Source organism: Podarcis erhardii, assembly GCF_964252035.2.
Source record: "Podarcis erhardii genome assembly, chromosome: 15".
Lineage (NCBI taxonomy): Eukaryota > Metazoa > Chordata > Lepidosauria > Squamata > Lacertidae > Podarcis > Podarcis erhardii.
In genome coordinates, this window is record NC_138505.1 from 42345941 (window position 1) to 42369259 (window position 23319).

Sequence of the window (23319 nt, forward strand, 5' to 3'; positions counted from 1 at the left end):
AACAGCTATCCTAATCTTATTTAATAATAAACATTTTACTCACTAAAACTGAGGAGACATGCCACATTACATGGGCATTAGAATCTTAACATGCAACAAAAGTTACAGTTCAAAAGTTGCAGTGCAACATACTCTGTTGCTATGCAACTTTTTTTTATTACATTGCACAGCCTAACTAGAAGATATAAAGCCCCCACACAGCATATTATGAAAAACATGTTTTTCATACAGGTCACATTGCAAATGTTGAGCTGGTGGTGATAGTTTTACGTTGCCAAAATCTTTTATCAAAACCTACTGCTAGAATAAGCAGGCACGGGACATGGTAACATTCATCTCGTTAGATATGGTATGGTTTACTTCCACTTGTTTGGGCAGGTTGGAATAAGACTAGAGTGAGTCCAGTGAGAACTCTGCCTAGAGGAGAGCATCTCCTGAGCAAGGGCTTGCAGTAGCATAATGCAGGAACTCATGAAAACTCAATTTTGCTCTGCTCTAGTTATGTTGAAGTAAGCTTCTTTCTAAAGATAAAGTTATAATGAATTGAACAAAATTAAGCTCTGAGCAATTCATCCACTGAACTTAAAAACAGTACTATTTGAGAAAAAACATTTTTATTAACCAGGTTTTTGCACTGCATTATGCACCCACTGGCCCAGTCTGCTAGAGTAACACCTACACAATGTGTTTTATGTTTCAAGAGTTGAAAATAACTGTACAAGGTTAAAGTACAAAAGTACACAAGACAGTGGACACAAAATATCCATGTATGAGTTTATCCTCACCTGTTCTGTTTTGAAATACAGAACTAAAAATGTCCTCCTACAGCTCTGTCAAGTATAATGGAAGTGAGTATAACCTGATTACAACATGGAACACCAGTTATCACTGATCTGATATTTACAAAAATTGTAATGTCAATAAATTAAAGTCAATGCAACACCCATGCAAGCTAGAATGCTAGCCTTTGGTGAACAAGGACCCAATATCTGAACAATAATCTTTGACAAAGTCCCAGGCTTTAAGATCACGTTCTTTCAAACAGCATCCATTCCTCGCATCGAAGATGTGAATCCCAATCCCATCCCTCTTTGGGTGTGTGTCTGTGACCTTGCCATTTCATATTGTGCATCTAGATTTCTGAATACTTCTTCCTGCTGTTTCAAAGTCTTGTAACTTTCTTCATCCACCGAACTACTACCACCAGCTTCCTCTTCACTCTAGAATTGAAATAATATATTACGATTTTTATTAAAATATGTTAACAGATATGTCCTCTAAACTAGTCATCTATTATTCTGGCAATTCATTCATTAAAGCATCTTTTCTGCAGCTGGAATTTCCAGAGCAAGTAAATGCAGAGTGCAAATGCCTGGGGAAATATGTTATCAGTTTCAAGGATATATAGCACATGTAACCGTCATTAATTCATTTTGGTGTAGGTTTATAGAAACACTTTGCAAAAGAATTTGCCAAGAATTTAACGTTTAAAGATGTAATCTCCCTTGGGTCAACCCAACACATTTTTACTTTTCCTTGGAATATTACAGTTTATCTAGTACTTGTCATGGACTGACTGGATGCAGAGGAATAGGGGGAGGCACCAGCTGGGGAACCCCCAAACTAAACCCCCAGTTTAGTGGTGGTGCGATGATGGTCAGAGGGAGAAGACTGGGAGGAGGTGTCAGAAGCTGAAGAGGCAACAGGGCTTAGTGAGAAGGGAATCTGTGGCAGAGAGAAGTGCAGAATCAGAAGCAGCAGACTCATCTGAGTCACTGTTGAAAAAGTATTGGGGGGGGGATCTCCCCCTCCTGCTGCAACAAGCTCCCCCCCCCCCCCCGGTCTCCCAGCACCAGGAGAGACATGAAGTGGGCGGAATGAAGGCCAGCACCCCACCACCATCTCAGATTGCTTGGGAAAGATCTGGGAGAGGAGGAGACTTAACCAGCTATGGGAAGGTGAGGACATTCAGTCCCCACAAATGTCTCATGTGGAAGACCTTCCGAAGAAGAGTTCCTGTGCTCAATGGGTTTGGTACTCCTGAGCAGTTACTGTTTCTTCTAATAAAAAGTTAACTCCACTTGTGTTCATATAAGTGTATTACATTTAATAGCACATAATCTGTGTGATTTATTGCTGGCTCACTCTTAATTATTACTTAATTAAATTTCTATTTTGAAGTTAGGTTTTGTGGGCTCATATACCTCCCCTGATTATACTGGAGGCCTACTGAACTGGCAATGTATTAAACTGACCACCTAGTTCTGGGCCAGAATCTGCGGTGAATGGCGTCTTGCTGTATATGCTGATTTGAACCGCTTCGAGAGAGTCGTTTAACCTGAGCTCTTACTTGAAAGCAATTTCGGTTATGAGTTTTTCTACATTTCACATACCTTAATACCCATTAATTTTCTAAATTTGACATTTTGGTCCTTGTTTCCAAAGTTCAGTTTCTCCCAGATTTCTGCAGATTGTGATTTATCCTATACAAACACAAAGTGATTTATTATATACATATATAACACATAGGTAAATTTGCAACTCATTTTGATTTATAGATCTGATGATACAATGGGGGAAACTGTTTAAATATACTAATAAGCAAGAGGTACTAAAGTATTTCTCACACACTCTTGTTTTAACACGTTTCCTTTGGAACTGGAACTAGAAACAAACAATCTGGCTGCAAGCCTAAAACTTTCAATAATGTAAATAAGAATGTTGCAGGACTGCTGGTTTAGTGAAGATTAAGCAAATATTTTTAATCCCAGCACCCTTAGGACAAGTGCCCCTTCTGAACTTCTCATAGAAAGTCTTTTTTGACAGCTATTCAACATGTCAACTAGGCCACCTACTGGCTCTGTAGACCTTAAGACACTTGAGATTACGATGGCAGGTGCTCGTTAGAATTCTGAACATACCAGACTTTTAAAAAATAAAACAATGGTTACACTGCCAAGTATGACCATTAGATGGCTAAATGCTCTGTGTGCTACTAAGAGGCCCCTCTTGCTGACATGTGGCTTGTGCCCATTGTATCACAGAATCACAGAACTGGAAGGGACCCCCGTGGGTCATTTAGTCCAACTTCTTGCAATGCAGGAATATCGCAAGTTATGTCCTTGTTGTCAACAATTCCCAAGGCACAAAGTGGAATAATTAGACAAAGAAAAATACCCCTTCTTTTTTGCCTTGCCACAGCATTTTCCGCTTCTTCTCCTGTTCAGCAAACTTCATGGGATTTACTGCTGCTGGATTATAATAGCTTGGAACAGCTATTCCTGTCTCTGCCAGGGCCTTTGCTTGCAGGGCTGCCATTTGAGCTGCCATAGCTATCTGAGGAGTGACTTGTGTTCCAGAGGCCAGAAGAGCTGCAACATTGATGACAGAAGTGCCGGTGGCAGCAGCCGCTAAAATGAACATTAGCATGTTATACAAGAAGAAGCTTCCAGAATTTTTTTTAATCTCAGAAACATGGACTAAGTAAAAGTTTCATCTTAATGGGCATTAAGTACAAGCTAGCCAATTGAAAGACCTTAGACAGCTTTTGCTAGTTCTCTAAGCATTTGTCTGGTGATGCAACTATTTTTAGGGACTGTCAAATAAAGAGAAAAGTTTGAATAGAGAAGTTTCTGTTGCTTTATTTTAAAACAAATGAGGTTTCTTCTTTTTATAGCTTTCCAATATGAAGCTATAAATATTTCCACTACTATTCATTATGTTCTAGCAGTTCATAAAAACAGAATTACCAGCAGCCATTTCTTGTTGCTTCTGTTTTTCAACCAGTTCTTTCTCTCTCTGTTCTTGCAGTTTTTTTGCTCTTTCCAATCTAGGAAATATGCAAAATAAATCAATTGATCAAAAGTTATTATTTCCCCCCCATTGATCTCTTTTCCCCTTTGTTTTTTATACTAACAATTGTTACGTTATTCCTGAAGGGCATTCATAGAACCCTCCAACTCAAAGAACATAACGGAGTAGTTCTGTGTTGTATGTTTCTAGCTTTCACTATAGCAAAGGTACTTTTCAGTTGTGTATTGATAAAAGTGCAAATACATCAAGCAAAAATGTTGTGAGTACACTATGCTTTTGACTTCATCTAGGTATCAGTGCCTAAAATAGCTCTCCACATTTTAATATGTTAAAATTTGGTGCAGGGGTGTGTAGAGAATGACAATGGTCCCCCCCTCAAAGCTTGCATGCTGTGCTTCTACTCTAAGTCAGTAAAAGGTAAACAGAGTAAGTTCTTGGCTTCTATAAACTTAAGGCCAAAAAAATCATAGTACCTTCTAGCTAATGCTTCCTGTGCATCCATTGCTGTGTTTCGTCCCCTAAAAGGAGGTGGACTTGGAGTTCGGCTGTGACTTCTACTGAATCTTCTGGGCTTTTCAGGTCTCTTCTTTCTTTCTCTGCAGGTAAAGGTATTTTATCATGTAATTATTTGACTGTTTGACCATAAATTAACTGTATCTACCTGCTCTTCAGAGTGCAACTACCAACTGCTAGCACCGACCCTATAATTTTTATCTCAAGGAAAAAAGAAAGAACTTAACATACCTGCTCCTGCTCCTAGTTCTGCTCCTGCTCCGGCTCCGATGCCTGTGTCTAGATCTTGATCTAGAACGTGATCTTACACGTCGCTTTTTATCTCGGCTTCGAGATCGTGACTTTTTTCTATCACGGCTTCTACTACGGTGACGCCTGCAAACACATTCCAAACTTCTGGTAACATTTTCTAGCTTTATTATTCATATTTAATAGCAACAAGATGCAAAGGAAACCTGCTCATTATCTTCTACTGAGAGGTCACAAAAAGCTGTCAGTTTTGGGCTCATCTACAAATAGTGTAACTTCACTTCAAATGAAGTCAGTGGCCTGAACACTACTAAGTATTTTCATTCCGGAAAACAAATTTGTGGCATAACCTAAAGGTTTGGCAAAAGGGTTACAGTAAACAAATCCTACATATGGGGAGGAAAAACAGCTGAAACACTGGCCACTTGATCCTCAAAATCAAAAAAGTTACAAACAGTAACACCAACCCATACAAAAAACCGATCTGGCACATCTGTGATGTTGCACCAGGTATGCTGGAAGAAAGGGTGAAGGTGTAGCTGGGCACGTCTAACAGAACAAGAGCATAAAGAACACTGAAGCATTTCCAAAGTAGAAATTGTTAAGTATACCTTTCACGAGACCTAGATCTTGAATGACTTCGTCCCCTTGAGGATTTCCTCTCCTTGCGCTTATGCCGTTCCTCACCATTTTCTGAAGTGCCCAGGCTCTCTCTTCCTTTATCAGAAGAGTGTTCTTTGTCGTTATGGTCTTCAAATTTGTGCTTCTTCGAGGACTTCTCTTTGGACCCATGTCTTCTTGCCTGTTTTAAGAAGAAGTTGGTTCTTTCAGGAAAATAGTGCAACAAAGAGAGTTAGTATGGGCATCAGCAGATAAAGAATGATATGTTGTGATGCAACATTAGTAACCTTAGGAGTGTGGCCCAGACAACTGTGATGGCTTTTAACACCATCAGCTACACAATGTTGCAGATGCTCGCTATCATTCCTCCTCCCATTTCCCATCCCACACTTTTCAAACATTTTTGTACCGTGTTGTTAAAGCAACTCACACCATTACCAGTTTCAGAGCATTAGATAGAACAGCAGCCTCTCTAGTGTTTGATTACCTCATGCATAGTGACCATGTTTTTCCACCCCTATGCTCAAAAGCTGGATGGATAAGCATACACAGGAGAACTGTCTAAACGTTTTACGTACAAGCTCATCAGCAATTAAGAAAGCTTGGAAGTACATGCACTGGCCAACTTTATAAGTATTATAAATAAGTATCTCCACCCTAAAGTCTTACACTATAGAGGTCCAATAAGACCAACTGTCATGTTTTGAATCTGCAGCAGTCTGTGTGCTATTTTCTTTGAATAAATCTCTTACCATATAAGGCCAGTTTACCCAAATTTCTTATTATCTCAGTAACTTTCTTTCTTTGTAAGTTAATTGTATATGGATAGATTTCTACTCTAAAGACCATATGAGTCTTTATTATTTTTTAAATCCCCAAACTCACACCCAAAGGTAGAAGTAAAGGTAAATCCTAGGTGCTTCAACTACTACTTTGTTTCTTCCAGGTGCAACTAACCCCACTGAAAGACAATACTGCACATGAAATACAATACTGCCCATCAACAACTGCCAAAGAGAGTTGGCTACGCAAAGAAATATCACCTTCCTACTCTATAGAGATTTTAATACTTGTTCATCTTAGACATAGTAGGTGGTGAGTTTTTGTTTCAAGTAGTTCGTAACATCAATTAGATCCATTTGGGCTACTTTTTCAGTCACTTGTACAACCACTGAAGAAAGATCATTAGAATATTGTTGTAAACCAAATAGTGCAGAGTCCACTTATTATATACAGGAAATGGGCAAGCCAGCCCGCAAACATGGAATGAACCCTCCACAAGGTAGAGGCAATCTGTGAGCTTCCTGCGGTGGGCAGGCCTCCACACAGGTGCAATGCCCATACCCTTCTGCCCTTCTTCCTTTCAATTGTCTCACTAGAACCATAAAAGTCAGTGCATTAATTCAACAGCTATTGAAATGTTACAGATTTTAAGACATCCACAGCAGTTTCAAATATCACCGCCAGTTACTCCCCATTGAATTTAAAAGCTAATGTGTACAGGTTGTACATAAAGAACTTGTACATAAAGAAACCAGCCTTTTAAAACAAACTTTTAACATGTAATCCTCCTTCTACACATATTTTTTTAAGTTTAGTGAAAGATTTTCTTACTTTAACATAATGGAGCAGTCTTCAAAATATACACTTTGTATTTAAAACCACCATAATATCCCATAACCGATTTAAGTTGCTTTTTAAAGGGAAATATGAGTTTGAATGACTAATAGTTACCTTATCATGAAGTAGGCTTATAATTTTGCTATCTGAGTCTGGAGCGTCTTCAGTTCAGTCTCTTCGCGCATTAGCACGCTGAGTATGATTTATTATAGAAATGTTATCATGTGATCTAAACAATATAATCAATTTCACAAATACTCTAATTTCTTTTTAAAACAGAGCTTCCATTGGGTAAAGAGAAAAAGGTCCCTGGCCCCACATTAGAACTGGCCCCATCTCTCTCTAGCCTAACACTACCCCATCAGAAGTTGGCTAACCTTCTGGCTACTGCTAGGGCTCCTCCACTGATATTACTTCACCACTGGAGGCAACTGGCTTACCTAACAATGTTATCACTACCACTGCCTCATCTCAGTGCCCTTGCCTTTGATTTAATTTTACAAACCCTGCCAAATGCACTGGCACCATAGGAAAACTTAAAATATTAAGTGGATATTTAAGAACTAAGTGGATAAGATTGGGGGCAGGGAGAACACCTTTGCAAATTCTTGAGGAGAACTCTGGTCAATGGAAGCTCTGTGAGAATCAAATATACCAATCCTATTTCTCCAAAGAAATGTTTATTGTGACTGTTTCCACAGTTAATCTGTCAGTGAACTTTTGTCAACTGTTACCTTTTTGTCATAATGATGGCTTCAGTCATGCTTCTCTCTCCAAGCACATTTTTCTGAATTATCATTTTTTGTACTTACCATTAAGACATTTATATACTAAGATTTAGACATGCTATGATGTATTTTTAAATACATCTTGTACAATTACCTAAGCACTACAAAGAATTAATTACCTCTTTGCTTCTGCTCCGACTTCTGTACTTTTTCCCGTCATTATCTAAGGAATAAAACATTATTTATTGTCAAGTAAAGGTGCTTGGAAAAGGATTTTCATTCTTTACAGACATGCCATTCCCAGTCATACCCAGTACTTAAAATATTTCAATGGTTTACATTTCTATTTCACCAGAGTGGTGCATGCTCTAGTTATCTCCCACTTACTACTGCAATGCGCTCTACGTGGGGCTACCTTTGAAGGTGACTCGGAAAGTGCAATTAATCCAGAATGCAGCAGCTACACTGGTGACTGGGAGTGGCCGCCAGGACCACATAACATCGGTCCTGAGAGATCTGCATTGGCTCCCAGTATGTTTTTGAGCACAACTCAAAGTGTTGGTGCTGACCTTTAAAGCCCTAAACAGCCTCGGCCTCAGTATACCTGAAGGAGCATCTCCACCCCCATCGTTCAGCCCGAACAGTGAGATCCAGCGCCGAGGGCCTTCTGGCGGTTCCCTCAATGCAAGAAGTGAGGTTACAGGGAACCAGACAGAGGGCCTTTTCAGTAGTGGCGCCCATCCTGTGGACATCCCATCAGATGTCAAGGAAATAAGCAGCTATCCTATTTTTAAAAGACATCTGAAGGCAGCCCTGTTTAGGGAAGTTTTTAATATTTAATGCTGTATTGTTTTTAACACTTCATTGGGAGCCACCCAGAGTGGCTGGGGAAACTCAGCCAGATGGGCAGAGTATAAGTAATAAATTATTATAATATAATTATTATTTGAAATAGCATTTTCACATCTATGTTACCTTTCTGCTCCTCACCTACTCCAACTCTCAACCCTTAACATGATGCTGAAGCTTAAAGTGTTGAGAAATTTCACATTTTTAAGAGGTTGAAACATAGAACTCAAAAGGACATGCACATAAATCTAAAACGTTATTGTTTACTTGGAAGTTGCAATAATTTGAACTGAATTCAATTTTACCTCTAAGTAAACATGCTTAGGTTAGCAGCCTAACTACAGACTACCACTAAATCACAAGTTTATGCACCAGCAAGTTTTTATAGGGAAAACTCTTAACAGCTAGAGGCTTCCATACCTGACTTTCGTTTTCTCTCTCTTGATCGTGAACGTGACCTTGAATAATGATGTTTTGAAGTTCTAGGAGAATTAGATGCATCTTTTTTCTTTTCTCTATCAGGAGATGATTTCTCTGGGGCTATTGCCTCTCGCTCTGTATCACTAGCCTATGATGAAATGAAATATTGTTATTATTACATAGTTCACCACCACTCTATCGCAAAGTAACTTAACTGCCTGAAGCATTCTAGACCACTACTTTTTAATCATCACAAACATCCAGAAACTAGTTAATGTTGAATTGTCAAAGCTATATATTCCACTAGTAGGAAATCAAGTCCACAGCCACTAGATAGGGTGTTAAAATACCCAAATTCAATCACTACAATGTTTTCTACTGCAGAAGAATGAGATGGATTTTCTGTATCCAATCCAAAAATGATGTTCCTCCTCAGTGACATCTATGTCAACAGATACTGATAAAACAACCCATAGTTCCTTCTTTGAATTGCTTCTTTTCTGTACCTCAGGTGATTTTAGATGTTTTGATTAGTAAATTTTCAAAGAGAATGGCATATCAGTCTTTGGCCTATTAAATTTTCCATCTGTTTATCGCCACCAGGCACAGCAACTGTGGTCTTTACTCCCAACAATAGAAGTCAATGCAGCACAGTTTGAGGCATATTTTAATGCATTACAGCAACTTACCTACAACATGCACTTTCCAAATAGAGTCTTATTTTAAGCACATTTAAATCCAATATATAATACTTTGTATTTTTATGCTGTGAACTGCCCTGAGATCTACTGATGAAGGGCAGCAGTGTTAGAAACTGGGATAGAAAAAAAAGCTAGTTGCCACCCCCCCCCCCCGCAATGCAGCACCACCTTCTATTTTTATAATTGTAGAGAATTTATTTCATTCTTTTTGAAATTACTGGTATTTAGAGGGTTGCAACCAGCCATAGCAAAACAGGTTGTATAGAGAGCACAGTGGGATTTAAGTTTGGGAATGTGTAACACACTATAACTGCAATGGTAATTTGAGGTGGGGGCAAACCTTCAAAGAAACCAATGATATTGAAATGGTGGAGCATCCCCCTACTTTTTAAAATGTTTGCATGAGTGCTCCTGTACCATTTACAGGGGAATGCTTTCCTCCACAGAAATAAAAACATTAGAATTTTTAAAATAATCACATTACGTGGGCATGAATGGACAGAGTGAGACAATGTCCCTTACCGGCAGCTCCACCTATCACAGAAGCTATGACTTTGCAAACTGAAAGAAAAAAGGTTCACCCCAGTGAGAGCCACTGTGGTGCAGTGGTTAGTGTGCCCATTGGAAGAGTGCACTGTTGGAAGTTGGTTCCAGGAAGCTAGACCCTATAAATGCTTACTCAGAAGCAAGTCCCAGTGTATGTTCTGATGGGACATGCTGTGACGTAATCCTATATACAGTGGTACCTCAGGTTACATACGCTTCAGGTTACATACACTTCAGGTTACAGACTCCGCTAACCCAGAAATATTACCTTGGGTTAAGAACTTTGCTTCAGGATGAGAATGGAAATTGTGCTCCGGCGGCGCGGCGGCAGCAGGAGGCCCCATTAGCTAAAGCGGTGCTTCAGGTTAAGAACAGTTTCAGGTTAAGAATGGACCTCCAGAACGAATTAAGTACTTAACCCAAGGTACCACTGTATGTGGTTACAATCCTTTTTGGAGATTCTAATGAAAGCTATGGACACCCTACCCATAAACATGCACCAAGTTTCGCATACAATTCGTCTTATTAGATTGGGAACAAATCATATTGGTGTGCCTGGTTCACAGGACCCTTGAAGTGCATCTATGGACCTCAGGTTAAGAACCCTTGCTGTGTATGATGCCATCCTTGTGCTTAAGCACTAGCCTGATAGACATAGATGACACAAAGCCACATACTGGCAAGCACATGAAATTCCACGCAGGTCAGTGAGTGAGAGCACTCTGCCCCTCCTTTGCAGGAAACACAAGAAACAAGAATCTCACTCCAGGTCCAAGAGAGATCAGCAGCGGGGGGGGGGGGGGGGGACAACTTCTCCACCTTCCCCACCAAGTTAAGTCCTGCCCAACCCCCAGACTACTAACTTCTGTGGGGCTTCCTTACAAAGCTGGAGTTCCATTGAACTCAGTAATGTTATTAAGCATAAAAGGATCAAGCTGTTAGGGATCCAATAATAACAACAATTCTGTCAATTCTGCTGAGGTTTAAGTTGCACAATTTTTCAAGTTACCACATAATGGCACATTTCCTTCTCCCACCCCAACTCACGTTAGGGCTCTCCCCAAAGCCCCATATATCATCACCCTCAAAATAAACCCTTTCCTCAGACTCTATATTTAACTTATCATTGTTAATTTAACTAGCTCTCCCCTGCTTTCCTTATTTACAAAGTGTTCAATAAAAACATTATAGATAGGTGAGCATGAACCGTGAGAACCTTCATGCATTTACCTGGAAAGAAGACCAACTGAACATAGTGGGCCTTTCTGTGCAAAAACACATGGAACCGAGCCATCAAATAACAGCCGCACTGATAAAAGGGCCTAATATCAAATATTGTACCACTCAGACAGACTTTTTTTAGGGAGGGAAAGAGACGGTGCCACTACCATGCGATCTAAAACAGTCAACAGGAGTGTGGAGAGGAGAGGAAATATATCATTACTAATTAAATTGGTATACTACCCTTTACCACAGATCTCGGGGCGGTTCACAACATAGAAATGCAAGCTAAAAACGGAAAATACATAATAATGAGGGAAACCACTCGCAAAGCAATAACCGCCCCCTCCCTCGCGCCATAAAACCAAAACCCCAAGGGACGTGGAGACGGAGAGGCCGAACTCGGGGACGTTTCCAGGGCCCGAAGGCGGAGGGGCTCCGCGGAGGCGGCTCGGCTGCTCCCCCCCCGCCCCCCCGGCCCCGCGGCGAGCGGGAGGCGGGAGGCGGGCGCCATCTTGGCGGGCGAAGACGACGGCGCCTCCCGCCGCCCAGCGCGGCCTCCCCCTCCGCCGCTGGCCGCGGCCCCCGAGAAGGAGCGGCAGGGGCTCACCGCCATGTCGGGGGTCGGGAAGGGCGGCCCCTGGCCGGCCCGGCAGCTCCGGCTCCGCCCTGCGGCTCCAACGCCCGCGACGCCTCGGCTGCTCGGCGGCGGAGAGCGGTCAGGGATGCCCCGCCCACTTCCCAGGGTTCCCGGATGTAACCCGGGCCCCTGGCGGGGAGGGAGGAAAGGAAGAGCGCCTGCGCGAGCGAGAAGCGCGAGAGACGCAGAGGCATGAAAAGAGTAGAGGGGACATCCAGGTTGTTCAGCGACGGAGATCCTTGGGGTGCTTATGCGTTGCAGGGCGGGGGGGTCATCAGGTTTTGACACCTGTTACTTACTTGATAAAAGCTTTCCAAATTTTTATGCACATCGGATCATATTGCGATACACTCTCTCTATTTAGACTGGCAAATTAAAACAAGCAATAGAGTCCTTAATCATAAATTATTTCCTGGGGTAAAATCCTAACAAGTTCAAAGTTCAACCCTAAAAAAAGCTCAACAACTTTGGGGTAATACCATAAAAAAAGTTACAGATAGGTAGCCGTGTTGGTCTGCCATGGTCAAAACAAAATAAAAAAATTCCTTCCAGTAGCACCTTAAAGACCAACTGAGTTAGTTCTAGGTATGAGCTTTCGTGTATCTGAAGAAGTGTGCATGCACACGAAAGCTCATACCTAGAACTAACTCAGTTGGTCTTTAAGGTGCTACTGGAAGGAATTTTTTTATTTTGTTTTGACCATAAAAAAAGCTCAACTCAACAACTTCAATCCTAAAAAAAGGCCCTCTTTGAAAAAAGTTTGGACACCACCACTGCAAGTTTAAACAAAACAAGAGCCAAGCAGATCTATCCTGTTTCCACTTGCGGTTTTAATTTAATCCCATGATCGACTGATGCTAAAGAAAGAGGTGGATTTGCCCTGCCAGACCTTAAACTATATTATGAATCAGCTGCTTTTTGCTGGCTGAGAGAATGGCTGCTTCTTGAAAACACTGACGTGTTGGATTTAGAAGGTTTTAATAATGTATTTGGTTGGCATGCATATTTGTGGTATGATAAGGTAAAAGCACATAAAGCGTTTAAAAATCACATTGTTAGAAAAGCATTGTTTAATGTTTGTATAAGATATAAGGATTTGTTAGAAAAGAAAACCCCAAGATGGTTGTCACCAATGGAAGCGAAGGCACAGAAAAAACTCAATATGGAGGCCAAATGGCCGAAATATTGGGAAATTTTGGAACAAGATGGAGACAGAATAAAATTGCATAGCTTTGAAAAATTGAAATATAAAGTGCGAGATTGGCTTCATTATTACCAAATAATGGAGGCATATAATTCGGATAAAAAAGTTGTTTCCAGGTGAAAAAATCAAAATTGGAAACAGAATTGTTTGATCCAAAAACTAAGCATTTGTCAAGAATGTATAACTTGTTGCTGAGATGGAACACTCAGGATGAAATGGTGAAATCACTTATGATTAAATGGGCACAAGATGTTGGACATAACATAATGATGCCTGACTGGGAACAGTTATGGACCACAGGTATTAAATTTACGGCATGTAATGCCCTAAGAGAGAATTTAATGAAAATGATTTACAGGTGGTACATGACACCAGTCAAGCTTGCAAAAATTTACCATTTGCCCGATAATAAATGTTGGAAATGTAATGAGATTGAAGGTACATTCTTTCACCTTTGGTGGACATGTCCAAAGATTAAGACATTCTGGGAGATGATTTATAATGAAATGAAAAAGGTATTCAAATATACCTTCCTGAAGAAACCAGAGGCCTTTCTCCTGGGCATGATCGGCCAATTGGTGCCAAAGAAGGACAGAACTTTCTTTATGTATGCAACAACAGCAGCAAGAATACTCATTGCAAAATATTGGAAGACACAAGATTTACCCACCCGGGAAGAATGGCAGATGAAGTTGATGGACTACATGGAATTGGCGGAAATGACTGGCAAAATCCGAGACCAGGGAGAAGAGTCGGTGGAAAAAGACTGGAAAAAGTTTAAACACTATTTACGGAAATACAGTAAAATTAATGAATGTTAGGAAAATGTTGGAATGAAGTTATATGGCTTTAGTAGAAATGTTATAAGAAATTAAGGATAAATAGATTAATAGAGTATTAAAGGGAAAATAAGGTTAGAATGTGTTAAGATAATTATAGGATTAAAAATAGAGGAGGATGGAAAGGAATTGCTGGAAAAATTAATAGAAGTGGAATACAAAAAGGGAGGTGTGAGGAGGTCGCGGAAATAAGTGAATGAAAGATATGATATTGAAATTATTTGATGTGTTTTAAACTGTGTTTGTTTTGTTTTGTTAGTTTATTGTTAGTGTTCTGTTAGTGTAATGTAGTGGGTTTTTTTTGTATTGTATTTTTTTAAAAATAATATTTATTAAAGTTTCAAAAAAGTTACAAGAATAAAAGAAGGGAAAAAAGAAGCAAAAAAATAATACAAAATACAAAAAAGTAAAAACAATTAAGAACAAATCAATCTTTCCATATCTTGACTTTCATTTACTTGTTTCCCTGACCTCCTCGCACCTCCCTTTTTTGTATTCTAGTTCAATTAGTTGTTTCAGCAAATCCTTTCCATTTTTGCTTTTATCTTAATAATTTATCTTAATATATTATAACTTTACATTCTCACCTGTTAACAATCCATCTTTAAATACTCCTTTATAACATTACTGCTAAAACCACATAACTTCATTCCAACATCCTTCTAACATTCCTTAATTTTACAATATTTTTGTAAATAGTCTTTAAATTTCTTCCAATATTCTTCTACCGACTCTTCTCCCAGGTCTAGGATTCTGCCAGTCATTTCCGCCAGCTCCATGTACTCCATCACCTTCATCTGCCATTCTTCCCGGGTGGGTAGATCTTGTGTCTTCCAATACTTTGCGATGAGTATTCTTGCTGCTGTTGTGGCATACATAAAAAAGTTCTATCCTTCTTTAACACCAATTGGCCGACCATGCCCAGGAGAAAGGCCTCTGGTTTCTTCAGGAAGGTATATTTAAATACCCTTTTCATTTCATTATAGATCATGTAATGGGATAAGGGGCTGCTTGTGTGTAAGCATTTAAGCCCTCAAGGCTTTGCAATCAGTTTCTAAACTCTCCAAGTCCGCGGAGCCATGGGTGCATGGCTACCTCAATCGCTGGCAGAATCCGTCAGTGGGCGCTTCCGGAATTTACGCCAACATAAGAGTTCCTTGACGGAAACTCTCCTTCTGGATTCTCTGCGTGACAGTTTCCTGCGCGGAGTAGGCGTCCCCAGCGGAGGTCCTGAGCCCTCCCCGCTGTTCTCACTGGAAGTATCTTGGAGCCATTCCTCCGACTGAGTTTCTGCAGGAACTCTCCCTCTCCCCCTGCTGGTTCCTTCCTCAGCATCCGAGGGTCTCTGAGCCTCCTTGAGCCCTTCCACCCCCTGACTCTCCGATGGCAGTTCCCTGACATCCACCTCCCCTCCAGGACCCCCCTCACCCCCTCTTCTCTGGGTGGTGAGGCTGGGAACCCACAGAAAGAATCCTCCTCATCTTCTGATGACTCGAAAACCGCTCCCCACCTACTATTGTCCCTTCTTCCCGAATACTCTTCCCCATCTGATTCTTCTTCCTCTTCCTGTCCTGATTCTGGGAACCCCTCGAACTCCTCTTCCTCGTCAGTGGTGCCGAAGTGTTCCTCCCAGAACCTAGCCAAGGGCTGAGGCTTCCTTGGGAACCTGCGATGAAACGTTCCCACTAAAACCTCATCCTTGACCGTTTCTCCCGGTACCCAGGTATTTTCGGACTCCGGTTCCCCTTCCCAGGCCACTAAGTACTCCACCTGTTTTCCCTTCCACCGAGAGTCTAGTATTTCTGCTACATGACTGCTGTGCTCCCTCTCTTCTACTTGCGGTGCCGCGGGAACCTCACCTTCACGTTCCCCAAATTCCCGCCCCTCCCGGTATGGTGATAGTAATGACCTATGGAATACAGGGTGCAGTTTCATGTTGTCTGGCAGCCGGAGTTTAAAGGCCACCGGATTGACCTGTTGTATAACCTCGAAGGGTCCCAATCTTTTCGGCCTCAAATTCTTGCACCCTCCCTTGAATGGTAACCCTTGGGTTGACAACCACACCCGGTCCCCCACCCTTATGGTCTCTCCTTCCCTTCTGCTCCTATCTGCCTGCTTCTTGTATTCTTCCTTGGCCCTATCCAAATTCATTTTGAGCTGTTGATGTATTGCTTCCATTTCTTCCACAAAATGTTCCGCTGCTGGTACGCTCCATCTTTCCCCTCCTTCCCCTGGAAAAGCCCTGGGGTGACACCCATAATTGGCCATAAAAGGGCTCATGCCCGTGGACACATTTTCCGCGTTAATGTAGGCGAATTCGGCCAGGGCTAATTTCTCTACCCAATCATTCTCTCTGTCATTCACATAACACCTCAGATATTGCTGCAGAATACTGTTTGCTCTTTCCGCCTGCCCATTGGTCTCTGGGTGTCTGGCGGTCGAGAAATTGACCTCCACGTGCAATAAACTCATGAGCTTCCTCCAGAACCTGGACGTAAATTGTTTCCCTCTGTCTGAGACCACCCTCAAGGGGGCGCCATGCAACCTAAAAATGTGTTTTACAAATAATCTGGCGGCTTCTTCTGCCGTGACCGCATGTGAGCAAGCTATAAAGTGGCACATCTTGGTTAACAAATCTACCACTACCATTACCGCAGTTTTCCCCTTGGATTTTGGTAAATCTGTCATAAAATCTATGGATACTGCCTCCCATGGCCGTTCGGGAGTGGGTAATGGTTCCAGCAACCCCGCCGGTGCCGCCCTCTCCCCCTTTGCTCGCTGGCAGCGGTCGCACCCCCTTACATACTCTCGTACATCTTCCCTCACCTTGGACCACCAGAACTGTCTGGTAACTAACCACATTGTTTTGTGTTGCCCAAAGTGCCCTGCGGTTGGGCTGTCGTGCAGTTGTTTGAGCACTCTACCCCTCAACTCCCCTTCTGGTATGTACAAGGCCCCCTTGTAATACAACGCCCCGTTCCTTTCTTCAAAACCCCCGGTGTTCTCCCCGGCTCTCCTGAGTCCTCTGAGCTTATCTTGGGCGTATTCATCGTTCTCTGTCCCTTCTACCAGTTCTTGTTGCCCCACCAATGCTGCCCCACACACCCAGTGGTCCTCGGGGATGACATGTCTTTCTTCTGGCGCTCCCTCCCCCTCCATATACTCTGGCTTTCGAGAAAGCGCGTCCGCCCTTACGTTCTCTGAACCCGGTACGTAGCAAATCTCAAAATGGAATTTAGAAAATTCCTGTGCCCATCTCACTTGTCTCTGGTTCAGTACCCGGGCCGTTCTCCAATATTCCATATTTTTGTGGTCCGTGCACACCTGGACCTTGTGCTGCGCCCCAATTAGCAGGTGCCGCCATCTCCGAAAAGCTTCATAAATGGCGAGCAGTTCCCTGTCGTATACTGTGTAGTTCCTTTCGGATTTATTCAACTTCCGCGAGAAGAAGGCACACAGTCTCCAGTCCGACGCATCTTTTCCCGGTTGGAGCAGGACCGCCCCCACCGCTCGATCGGATGCGTCTGTTTCCACCCTCATCGGTTTCTGTAGATCCACGTGCAAGAGCTGTTCTTCCGAAGCGAAAGCTTTCTTTAGTCGTTCAAACGCTCGCTGCGCCTCTTCCGTCCAGGCGAACTTCTTCTTACTACTGAGACAATCGGTGATGGGAGCCGTTAAGTGGGCAAAGTTTTTGATGAACTTCCGATAGAAGTTTCCAAACCCCAGGAACCTCTGCACGTCCTTCCTGGTTTTGGGTGTCTTCCATTCCAGTACCGCTTGGACCTTGCTGGGATCCATGGCCAATCCCTTGTCTGACAAACGGTACCCCAGGAATTCCACCTCTCTGTTATGGAACTGGCACTTCTCCAGTTTTACCCACAGCTGGTTTGCTTGCAGCCTGCTTAGGACCTCCCGGACATCTCGGACATGCTGCTCCTCGTCCTCTGAGTAGACCAACACGTCGTCTAAGAAGGCCACACAGTTCTTATAAAGCAAAGGTCCCAGGACGTGTGTGATGGCCTGGGATTCCGATTCAGAGGATGAACCAGAGGAATCCCAGCCTGCACAGGAGTCCCCGCCTCCAGGGCCGGCTGAACTGGGGCAAGGCCTAGATGCTGAAGAGCCTGCACCTGTGGCAGAGCACCAGGAGCTGGCCCCAGGTGAAACCCTTCTGGCCCCAGAGGGGCTTGAGGACTCAGTGGCTACAGGTGAGCCTCCTCCAGGGCCCAGTAACCCTTCGGCCTCTCCTGATCTGCAGAGGCTTAGGGCAGAGAGGCGAAGGGAACTGGTTGCTCCCAGGAGGAGTGCTCGCCTTAAGGCCAGGGGAGGCGGGACTCCTGGGGGCCGGGACCGCCCCTGGCCTTAGAAGAGGATAAAAGCCCAGTCAGCCCGGTCCCAGGTTGCGGGAGCAACGTCGTTGTTGGCTTCGGACCTTCCTGTGTTCCTGTTCCCTGCTCGGCCTCCTGTCCCTGACCATCCGGTGCTCCTGTTCCCTGCTCGGCCTCCTGTTCCTGATCATCCGGTGTTCCTGTTCCCTGCTCGGCCTCCTGTTCCAGCGTTCCTGTTCCCCGCCCGGCTCTCCGCCTCGGACCTCGCCCCTCTTCGTGTGGACTCTGCTTACACCCACGGTACCTTACCCCCGGGACCAGCACAACGTGATTCATGAAGGATTGGAAGCATGCTGAGCCCCCCTGTAAACCGAAGGGCATAACGAGATATTCAAGGGCCCCCAAGGGTGTGAACATGGTAGTTTTCCATTCATCCCCTTTCCTCATCCATATCAAGTTATATGCCCCCCTCAGGTCCAGCTTGGTAAAAATCTTTCCCTTCCTCACCCTGGTCAAAATGTCAATCCTGGGCATGGGAAAGGCCACTGGTTCTGACACCGAATTTACGGCCCAGAAGTCCACGACCAGCCTGGGTTTAGAAGTGTCTTTTTTGTCCACAAAAACCACTGGACTGCCCCCCACCGCTCTTGACTCCCTGATGAAACCTCTTTTCAGGTTCTTGTCTATGAACTCCCTTAACTCCTGCATCTTCCTGTCCGACATGGCGTACAGTTTGCCCACTGGTAGCTGGGCTCCTGGGAGTAGGTTAATTTGACAGTCAAAGGGTCTATGTGGGGGCAGTCTATCTGCTTCCTTCTCACTGAAGACGTCACTCAGGTCTGCGTATTGTCGTGGTATTTCTCCCTTTTCCCCCACCGCCATCCCTGCTAGACTTGCCCTGGCCAATCCCTGAGTTCCTCTTCCTTTGCAGTGTTCTAGACAATGAGCTGACCCAAAAGAGACTGTCCGCTGGTGCCATCCCACTAACGGGTCATGTAGCGCCAGCCAGCTCATTCCTAATATGATGGGCGGCCCCGCCAGGGTGGCTACATGGAATGCAATCACTTCTGTGTGCCTTGCCACCCTCATTGTCATGGGGACCGTCTGTTGGTTCACTTCCCCTCCCAGAAGTTCCCTCCCATCAATCATTGTCACCTGCAAGGAACTACTTAAGGGCAGCGTCTGTATCTGGTGCTCTGATGCAAACTCCTTACTCATGAAATTGCAGGAGCTGCCTTAGTCTAACAGGGCTTTTATCGTGAGTGGATGTCCGTTGGGTAGCTCTAGCAGCACCTCTACGGCTAGAGCCGCTCTTGGGGGTTCAGGCTTGGGCACGTTCACTGATCCTTGGCCTGGCTGCTGTGCCCTGTCGCTGGCAGCCAGGCGTTGGCTTTTACCTCTCCTTAACCCCCTCCTCCTCACTCCCAACAGCCCCCACCATTCCTTGCCATCCCTTCCTTTGCGGGCAGACCCTGGCAAAATGTCCTGGCTGTTGACAGAGGAAACATTTTTTGGCGCTCTTCCCCTCCTTCTTCCACCCTTCATTGACGTTTGAAGTTCCGCGCGCAGCCCCAATCTCCATCGGTTCCACTGGCTGGGAAGGTTGCTCCGGCATCTCAGGAATGCGGAAATCATTCCAATGCTCTCCTCTCCCTTCCCGCTTCTCCAGAGCCCTCGCCTCCTGGCGCGCTCCAATCGCAAGCACTGCCTTGGTCAGCTGATCCATGGACTCCGGACGGGGCGCGCGGGAAAGTTCATCTTTCACAGCTGGGGCTAGGCCTTCTTCAAACAACATCTGTATCGGGTCCGAAGACAGGTCCCACCCCAATTTATGTATAAGCATGGTGAACTGTGTCCAATACTCTCGGACGGATTGATTCCCCTGTTTGCACGCCATTAACTGTCTGCGTACCACCCCCTGTTCAATCTGGCTGGAAAACATCAAGTCCATCGCGATAAAGAATTCCCTCAAGTCTTTTAAGGCGTCATTATTCGATGCCATCAGGGGCCTCACCCATTCTCTAGCCCCTCCCTCGAGGTGCCCAATCACAAAAGTCACTCTCGATTCCTCATCGGCAAAGTCATCGAACTGCAGGTTCAGTGCGTACTGCATTTCTGTCTTAAAGGCTTGGTAGCTTCTTGGATCACCCCCAAATTTCTGTACCAACCCCGGTACCTTCCTTGCGATGGGGGTGGGTTTCCCCTGTGCATCCTGAGCCCTCCTTTCCTCGAGCCGCGCCGTTAGCAGTGCCAGCTGGTGTTCCAAAGCTCTGTTTCTCTCCTCCAGAGTTGGTCCCTCTCCAGCTCCTCCTGCTCCTCCGGCTGGGTTGCTCATGATGCCTCTCCTTCGCACAAGCAGCGTCGAAGACTGACGGATTGCTGTAATGGGATAAGGGGCTGCTTGTGTGTAAGCGTTTAAGCCCTCAAGGCTTTGCAATCAGTTTCTAAACTCTCCAAGTCCGCGGAGCCATGGGTGCATGGCTACCTCAATCGCTGGCAGAATCCATCAGTGGGCGCTTCCGGAATTTACGCCAACATAAGAGTTCCTTGACGGAAACTCTCCTTCTGGATTCTCTGCGTGACAGTTTCTTGCGCGGAGTAGGCGTCCCCAGCGGAGGTCCTGAGCCCTCCCCGCTGTTCTCACTGGAAGTATCTTGGAGCCATTCCTCCGACTGAGTTTCTGCAGGAACTCTCCCTCTCCCCCTGCTGGTTCCTTCCTCAGCATCCGAGGGTCTCTGAGCCTCCTTGAGCCCTTCCACCCCGACTCTCCGATGGCAGTTCCCTGACAGATCATCTCCCAGAAAGCCTTAATCCTTGGGCACATCCACCAAAGGTGAAAGAATGTACCTTCAGTTTCTTTCCATTTCCACATTTATTATCGGGCAAATGATATATTTTTGCAAGCTCGACTGGTGTCATGTACCACCTGTATATCATTTTCATAATATTCTCTCTTAAGGCATTACATGCCGTAAACTTCATACCTGTGGTCCATAACTGTTCCCAGTCAGCCTGCATAATGTTGTGTCCCACATCTTGTGCCCATTTTATCATAGCAGATTTCACCATTTCGTCCTGAGTATTCCATTTCAACAGCAAGTTATACATTCTTGACAGAGTCTTAGTTTTGGGATCTAACAGTTCTGTTTCCAATTTTGATTTTTCCACCTGGAAGCCAATTTTCTTATCCAATTTGTATGCCTCCATTATTTGATAATAGTGAAGCCAATATCGCACTTTGTCTTTTAGTTTTTCAAAGCTCTGCAATTTCAATTTATCTCCCTCTTGTTCCAAAATTTCCCAATATTTCGGCCATTTGGCCTCCATATTGAGCTTTTTCAGAGCCTTCGCTTCCATCGGTGACAACCACCTTGGGGTTTTATTTTCAAGTAGGTCTTTATATCTTATCCAAACATTAAACAATGCTTTCCTAACAATATGGTTTTTAAATGCTTTATGTGCCTTGACCTTGTCATACCACAGATATGCATGCCATCCAAATACATTATTGAAACCTTCTAAGTCCAAAATGTCTGTGTTTTCAAGAAGCAGCCATTCTCTCAGCCAGCAAAATGCGGCTGATTCATAATAAAGTTTAAGGTCTGGCAGGGCAAATCCACCTCTTTCTTTTGCATCCGTTAGTATTTTAAATTTTATTCTGGGCTTCCTGCCCTGCCAGACAAATCTAGAAATATCTCTCTGCCACTTCTTGAAGCAATCCATTTTATCCAAAATTTGCCGTGTTTGAAACAAAAACAACATTCTTGGCAATACATTCATTTTTATGTTCTGTGTTCTGTTAGTGTAATGTAGTGGGGTTTTTTTGTATTGTAATGTATTGTATTGTATTGTATTGTATTGTTTTTATTTTTTTTAGTGTTTAAATTGTTGGAAAAGGTAATAAATATTATTTTTAAAAAAAAATTAATCCCATGATCGACCAAGATCAATCCCACGATCTACTGGTCAATCGTGATGGACTGGTTGGACATGCCTGAAAATTTTAGACCACAGTGCTACCTACCTGCATCCCTGGAGATTGCCTAGGATAGGCCATTAAGGAGAACAAAGGGAAAATGATGAGCCATTAGGTATGCCAGAGAGAGAGGCCCCTCCTTCAGCACAGAGTTAGTTAGAAGACAGAAGGAGTTTCAGAGAGTTTAGGCTTGGGTTTTTTCAGAAATGTTGCAGTCTGTAAAAATCATCAAGCTGGAGAGAGGGTCACAGCCACGTTTTGGAGCATGTTTGATTTCTGTTTGAACCCTATGCTACGATTATGGGAAAAGCAAGAATATTGTGGGGTGTCAATGCTGTAAACTCCATTGTAGTCTTATATGTGTGTGTAAATAAACCATATATCCTAAAGACAGCACAGTCTCTGCTGTGCCTCATTTCTGTTAGAGGGAATCCGGGTCCAGATCGGAGGTCACAAGCAAAAGACTTCAGCCAAGAGACGGAAGCAAAAACAGCAGCCAGCAGGCCTGATCACTTTATTCTTAGAACTAGACTTCTGACTACAACAAAGACGAAACAGCAAGAAGCCTAGAATTGTGGTTACATCATTTTTTAAAGTCCTTTATTTCCCTATATTTCCTGGCATGCTCTGGTCCATGGGGTCACGAAGAGTCGGACACGACTAAACGGCTAAACAACAACATATTTCCAATAAAACATGCATCATCAAAACATCATAGGTATGTCACAGAAAAGGTATGGTGTCAGGCAGAAATCTGAGATCTAGACATGTCCCTGTCAATCATGCATGGTTCAAGTACTCACTTCTCACAAGTTAATGAAAATATCTACATATCCTTTTGTCAGGAAGGCCTCCCTCAGCATCTTTATTTCTTCTTCCTTGGTCTCATTTCCTTCTGATAACACCTAATCTGGTCCCTTTGTCATAGCTGCTAGCACCTGTTTGGGAAATTGGGAGGGGTATCCTGAGTAGGGCTGCCATATTTCAAAAAGTGAAAATCTAGATAGAAAAATTGAGTTGTTTTGTTTTGTTTTGCAAAATTCCAAATAAA

At 43.6% G+C, this 23319-nt stretch overlaps 1 protein-coding gene across 2 annotated transcripts; it reads right to left on the bottom strand.

Moving 5' to 3' along the window:
• Positions 1-597: 597 nt before the first annotated feature.
• Positions 598-12045, bottom strand: RSRC2 (arginine and serine rich coiled-coil 2). Of its 2 annotated transcripts, none has more exons than XM_081841628.1 (10): positions 11892-12045; positions 8814-8961; positions 7724-7767; positions 5187-5377; positions 4558-4701; positions 4287-4409; positions 3750-3829; positions 3178-3410; positions 2394-2483; positions 598-1220 (listed from the first exon to the last, which is right to left on the bottom strand). In XM_081841628.1, exons 1-10 carry the CDS (start codon positions 11895-11897, stop codon positions 1038-1040), a joined length of 1242 nt encoding a protein of 413 aa, XP_081697754.1. In that variant the 5' UTR covers positions 11898-12045; the 3' UTR covers positions 598-1037. The 2 variants fall into 2 exon arrangements, with proteins under 2 accessions (XP_081697754.1, XP_081697755.1); XM_081841629.1 differs by lacking the exon at positions 11892-12045 and adding an exon at positions 6931-7008 and having other exon boundaries at positions 5187-5399; positions 8814-8908.
• Positions 12046-23319: the final 11274 nt, after the last annotated feature.

Coding starts and splice junctions, on each gene's coding strand:
- RSRC2 (XM_081841628.1), bottom strand. Junction 4,702..5,186: donor AGATCTAGGTCTCGTGAAAG/GTATACTTAACA, acceptor ATGTGTTTGCAG/GCGTCACCGTAGTAGAAGCC. Junction 4,410..4,557: donor AGAACTAGGAGCAGGAGCAG/GTATGTTAAGTT, acceptor CTTTACCTGCAG/AGAAAGAAAGAAGAGACCTG.